Source organism: Enoplosus armatus, chromosome 18, assembly GCF_043641665.1.
Source record: "Enoplosus armatus isolate fEnoArm2 chromosome 18, fEnoArm2.hap1, whole genome shotgun sequence".
Lineage (NCBI taxonomy): Eukaryota > Metazoa > Chordata > Actinopteri > Centrarchiformes > Enoplosidae > Enoplosus > Enoplosus armatus.
In genome coordinates this window covers 21,464,197-21,470,882 of record NC_092197.1, presented here as the reverse complement: position 1 = coordinate 21,470,882, position 6,686 = coordinate 21,464,197, and the positions used below count along the sequence as shown (strand labels likewise).

The following is a 6,686-nucleotide window of genomic DNA, read 5'->3' as shown; positions in this document are numbered from 1 at the left end:
CGGAGTTGATTTGGGTCAAAATGTCACTTTGGAGCTGATTTGGGTGAAAACGTCGCTTCGGAGGTGATTTGGGTGTAAACTACAGTTTTAAATCTCATTTGAGTGAAAACGTAACTTCGGAGCTGATTTGGGTCAAAACGTCATATAGGAGCTGATTCGGGTGAACATTTGAGTTTTCTACCTCATTTGAGTGAAAACGTCACTTCGGAGCTGATTTGGATCAAAAGTTGAGTTTTCTACCTCATTTGAGTTAAAACTGCACTTTGGTGCTGATTTGGGTCAAAAGTTCACTTCGGAGGTGATTTGGGAGAAAACATCACTTCGGAGTAGATTTGGGTGAAAACTTGAGTTTTCCACCTCATTTGAGTGAAAATGTCACTTCGGAGTAGATTTGGGTGAAAACTTGAGTTTTCTACCTTATTTGAGTTAAAACTTCACTTCGGTGCTGATTTGGGTCAAAAGTTCACTTCGGAGGTGATTTGGGAGAAAACATCACTTCGGAGCTGATTTGGATCAAAACGTCACTTTCGAGCTGATTTGGGTGAAAACTTGAGTTTTCCACCTCACTTTAGTGAAAAAGTCATTTCAGAGCTGATTCTGGTCAAAATGTCACTACGGAGTTGATTTGGGTCAAAATGTCACTTTGGAGCTGATTTGGGTGAAAACGTCGCTTCGGAGGTGATTTGGGTGTAAACTACAGTTTTAAATCTCATTTGAGTGAAAACGTAACTTCGGAGCTGATTTGGGTCAAAGCGTCATATAGGAGCTGATTCGGGTGAACATTTGAGTTTTCTACCTCATTTGAGTGAAAACGTCACTTCGGAGCTGATTTGGATCAAAAGTTGAGTTTTCTACCTCATTTGAGTTAAAACTGCACTTTGGTGCTGATTTGGGTCAAAAGTTCACTTCGGAGGTGATTTGGGAGAAAACATCACTTCGGAGTAGATTTGGGTGAAAACTTGAGTTTTCCACCTCATTTGAGTGAAAATGTCACTTCGGAGTAGATTTGGGTGAAAACTTGAGTTTTCTACCTCATTTGAGTTAAAACTTCACTTCGGTGCTGATTTGGGTCAAAAGTTCACTTCGGAGGTGATTTGGGAGAAAACATCACTTCGGAGCTGATTTGGATCAAAACGTCACTTTCGAGCTGATTTGGGTGAAAACTTGAGTTTTCCACCTCACTTTAGTGAAAAAGTCATTTCAGAGCTGATTCTGGTCAAAATGTCACTACGGAGTTGATTTGGGTCAAAATGTCACTTTGGAGCTGATTTGGGTGAAAATGTCACTTCGGAGCTGATTTGGGTGAATACGTCATATCTGAGCAGATTTGCGTGAAAACGTCACTTCGGAGCTGATTTGCGTGAAAACTTCACTTTGGAGCAGATTTTTATGAAAACGTCACTTAGGAGCTGATTTGCGTGAAAACTTCTTTTTTGAGTTGATTTGAATGAAAACGTCACTTTGGAACTTCGGCTACAGGCTCCACTGGTTCCGGACCGACCGGCTCCCAGAGAGAGTCTACTGACGGGTTCCTCGTGGCTCCTCCGCTCCACCCAGAGCTGTGTTGTGAGTACAAGAACTGTCTACCTGACCCGTACTCACCTCCAACCTGGTTCGGCTCAGCTGAGCCGAGCTCACGACTCGTTGCGGAGCCTCTATCTCCAAATACATGGAACAGCCATGGGAAAGAAGTTCGCACCAGCATATGCCAATATTTATATGGCTGACTGGGAACGAACAGTCTTCCTAAAGTACCCGAAACTCCCATTATTATACATTAGATATTTGGAGTCTGGACCCACTCAAAATCCGACTTCGAACAGTACATAAGCATCCTGAACAATCATCATAATTCGATTAAAGTTAAATACAATTTACAAATCGAATTTTTAGATACACAGGTTTTTATTATAAAAGAACAATCAGAAAAGTGGAAACTGGGAACCAGAATATATTTTAAACCTACGGACACCCATGCCCTGTTACATAAAAACAGTTTTCATCCTAAACACACTTTTAGGGGGATTGTTAAGGCCCAACTAATAAGGTTTAACAGGATATGTACAAGGCTAGAGGATGTCGAAGTAGCAATAAAAATACTATTCAAATCTCTTAGGAGAAGGGGTTACAGTAGGACCTTTCTGCGTTCGATTAAAGCTGAAGTACAGCGAGGCGTCGACAGAGAACATGGGGTCACCAGTGTGGACCAAAAAAATATTGTCCCTCTGGTGACCGCCTTGTCCTCAGCCTCGCTGAAACTGAGCTCAATTGTAAAACCTCACTTTAAAAAGTTACAGGATGCTATGGAACTGTTGTCGGATTTTAAAATCATATCGGCTTTTAAACGCAATTAAAAATTTAAAAGATTTGTTGGTCCATGCCTCTTTAAAAAGTGAAAAACAGCACCCAAAGAATGTACATTTTAGATCAATCAAATATATTTTAAACAAGTACGCAGATTTGAGTGCGCCTGTGTGGCAAAGTTTCCAATTGGACTCCTCAAATCTAGTTTATTTAATTGAATGTAGGATTTGCGGTAAACTGTATGTGGGACAGACCAAAAACAAATTACTACAACGATTGAAACAACATGTACCAGATTGGTCGGAAAATGAAAACAACAGAACTCTATGTACATTTTTGTGCACATGGACCGGAAAATCTACTTATTACTTACCGGGTGGAAAATGGAACTTGTTATTATTATTTATTTATTTATTTTAAATAATTTGTAATTAATTGTTAAGTATCTTATTTATTTGTTATTTATATTTTTAATGGAATGATCCTCCTCATGTGATCCCCCCTTTTTTTTAAAGAGTAGTTTTAAGTGAAACTATGTACATAGTTTTAACACTTTTATCTATCCTTCTTTTGTAAATATATCTTTTTTTTATATAGAATAATTCATTTTATTGCACTTATTTTATGACTAATTTATAGCACTTCCTGCATGGTTTTATCCCTTTATTCAAAAGGCAAATCCACACGAGGAATTTCTTTCTTCTTCTCCCTCCTACCCCCCCTCAACCTTGATTCGGTTTATAAATATTTATTTTCGTTCTCGCTCTAGGAAACCACCCGCAGAGAAAATAGGTGATAGATATACACACAAAATAATAAAACCAAATAAGAAGAACCCGGAGCTCGTGGTGATTTTTTACAGCACTTATCAGACCTGGATTTTCATGGTTTTTATTGCACTGCTGAAACTGACAATTGAGTACACAAATGCTTTTATACTTTTATGCATCTGTTTTTTTAATGTTTGTTGTTAACATTATGATTCTATTTTTATTGTATATTGATTTATTGTTGTGTGGATTGTTTTATTTTTTTTCAAAGCACTTATGTTTTATCATTTTACTAACCCTATATTTTAGCACTTATGCTTTTACTAATACTTAACACATATTTTTATACTACCATGTCAGTTTTGGCACTGTACTTTTAACATATTTATTAAGGTCTTTTTAATAGGTCACCACAGGGACGGGCTCTACATACATACCTCTTCAGAGACCCGGGGAGGCCGGAGGACCTTCTTAATTTACTCATTCCCGCTGTTGCACCTGTTCAGTGGCCCAGATATACCCCACAAAAAAATTTTTTTTTAAAGAAAATAAAAAACAAAAAAACACACCCACAGGGCTTTTATAAACAATTTTATTGACTTTCATGGAAGTTATTTATCAAAAGGTTTTTAAAGGTAAGTGTTTTTTAACAACGCTCCTACGCTGCACTTTTAACCCAACTACCATAACCATAACCCCCCTACCAGCCCCCTTCCCCCCTTGCCTAAACCTAACCTTTGTCACTCCCTTCCTCTCCCTCCTCCCTCCACTCTGTCCCTCCCCATCACTTCACTGCACCTTTCTCCTAAACCTAACCTCCCCCCTTCCCCTTCTTCCCCCATTGTCTCCCGTTGTCCCCTTCCTATTTCACCCACAACACCAGTTTTTTCAGACCTCTGTATGTCGGGGGGGTTGGTGGCGGCGGGGTGGCTCAGCCCCCATTGCCCAGGCGCGGCCTCAGACAGCGAGTTAAAGTTGACATCCATCCACTGCCTCAGAGTGTACTCGACCGTCTGGGGCCGAGTTTGGCTGGGTCCCTTGCCTGTCCCTCCGTCTCCCCCTCCCCCCCTCACTCCTTCCACAGTCAGTCAATAATCCCACAGAGCTGACACAGACGTACAGTAATGTAGCCCTTCCATGCAGTAACACAATTTCATCTTATCCCTTTTCAGGCTCACCACACCACCAGCAGAGGGAGCCAGAGCAATGTGCTGCAGAGCCCTGTGAAGCCACAACAAGCACTGAGGTGGATAAAAACTCGATGATGATGAAGGGCGGAATGAAAGCTAAACTGAACCTAATCCCACCATCTGAAACATCCACCTCTCACTTCACGGGAATCTCTGTGGCAACACCTGGCTCCCCAGGTCACCCGGAACCACATACAAATCCACGCACATTCAGAAAATGTGCTCTGCAGAGAGGGTGATCGGCTGCAACCTCCCATCTCTTCAGGACCTGTACTCCTCCAGGACCCTGAGGAGAGCAGGGAAGATCGCTGCTGACCTCTCCCACCCTGGACACCATCTGTTTGACCCCCTCCCCTCTGGCAGGAGGCTGCGGTCCATCAGGATCAAAACCTCCCGCCACAAAAACAGTTTCTTCCCCTCTGCAGTCAACCTGACAAACTTACATTGACCCCCCCCCCCCGAACACAAACACTAGTTATACGTTATATTAACGTACATCACCCCTGTCCCCCCTGCGTTACATTAACGCAGAATAAATACCCACCCCCTACTGGACACTTTACCTGGACACTTTACTTTATTCTGGTCACTGCACTGTTGTTATTTATCTTATCTTATTTTTATTCTTATTCTTATTTTACCTTTTATATTCTACTTATTTGTTATCAAAACAATAGCACCTTCAGACCACAGCAAATTCCTTGTAATGTATGTTACTTGGCAATAAACAGTTTCTGATTCTGATTCTGATTCTGAAAATTACAAGATTGGTCGCTGGAGGTGCGGAAAAAGACGGTAGTTATAGGCGACTCTAACCTTTCCCGCATCCCTCCTTTCATAGACCCACATTCACAGGTAGACAGCTTTCCCGGAGCCACCTTTCACCATATCACGACCATCTTAAAAAAACTCCCTCTTTGCCACAACACAACACAGGTCACTCTTTCAATAGGACTTAACTGTCTCTCGGAACATTTACTCAACACACTCCTTAAACACCACTGTGTGCTGTGCTGACGTACTGACGTACTGCGGTAAGTGTATTGCTTCACTTCCGGCTTCTGTGTCACTGGTAGCGTGTGTGTTTGGCTGCTCTAAGCTCAAACAAGTTATATTTGTTTGGTATATATTTCATTACAGCGGCTAACCAGTCGCTAACCACTTAAACGTATATTAGTTTTGCTTAACACTGATAGTTCTCTCCTTCTTTTAGCGACTTTTTCGCTAATCTCACAGTTGTTTACACACTATTCTGTCTGTTACATTAGCTTAGCAGCTAGCGATGGCTTCTCTCTCTCCTTCTCGCTCTCCTTCTCACTCTCCTGCTCTGTCCTGCTCGGTGTGTCAGATGTTTAGTTATTCCCCTGCCTCCTTTAGCGATAATGGTAAATGTAATAAATGTAGTTTATTTAGCGTGCTGGAGGCGAGGCTCAGCGAGTTGGAGGCGCGGTTCCGCACCATGGAGACGGCTGTAGTCAGCCAGCCCCCAGTAGCCGGTGCGGACCGACTCAGTGTAGCTCCTGCTAGCCGCCCCCCGGCAATTCCCGAGCAGCCGGGAAGCCAGGGAGGCTGGGTGACTGTCCGAAGGAAGCATAGCCCTCAGCTGAAGCCCACGGTTCACCACCAACCACTTCATGTTTCTAACAGGTTCTCCCCACTCAGCGACACACCCGCTGAGAAGCAGATTCTGGTAATTGGCAGCTCCATAGTCAGAAACGTGAGGTTAGCGACACCAGCGACCATAGTGAAATGCATTCCTGGGGCCAGAGCGGGCAACATTGAATCAAATTTAAAACTGCTGGCTAAGGATAAGCGTAAATACAGTAAGATTGTTATTCACGTCGGCGGTAATGACTCCCGGTTACGCCAATCGGAGGTCACTAAAATTAACGTGGAGTCGGTGTGTACGTTTGCAAAAACTATGTCGGACTCCGTAGTTTTCTCTGGGCCCCTACCCAATTTGACCAGTGATGATATGTTTAGCCGCATGTCATCATTCAACCACTGGCTGTCGAGGTGGTGTCCAGCAAACGATGTGGGCTTCGTAGATAATTGGCGGACTTTCTGGAGGAGACCTGGTCTGATGAGGAGAGACGGCATTCATCCCACTTTGGATGGAGCGGCTCTCATATCTAGAAATCTGACCGACTTTATTAGTGAACCAAAACCGTGACAACCCAGAGTCCAGACCAGGAGGCAGAGTCGCAGTCCTACACGCTTCTCTGCGCTTCCATTAGAGCAGTTACCCACCCAAAACCCCGTAATGACTGTGTCTGCCCCCCGACCACTTAAATTAATTCAACCAAAGTTAAACAGGAGAGGAGTCATTAATAAAAACTTAATAAAAATTAAGACCATCACTGCTATAGGCCAAAACAATAGGAAAGTGTGGACTGTTAAACATCAGATCTCTGTCATCTAA

The 6,686-nt window shown here is 42.8% G+C and overlaps 1 protein-coding gene across 1 annotated transcript; it reads left to right on the top strand.

The window, feature by feature from the left end:
• Window positions 1-5,576: 5,576 nt before the first annotated feature.
• On the top strand, window positions 5,577-6,437 carry LOC139300887 (uncharacterized; the record flags this gene model as incomplete). Its single annotated transcript, XM_070924078.1, has 1 exon — window positions 5,577-6,437. A coding segment is annotated over one exon (861 nt), but the record flags the coding sequence as incomplete, so codon positions are not given.
• Window positions 6,438-6,686: the final 249 nt, after the last annotated feature.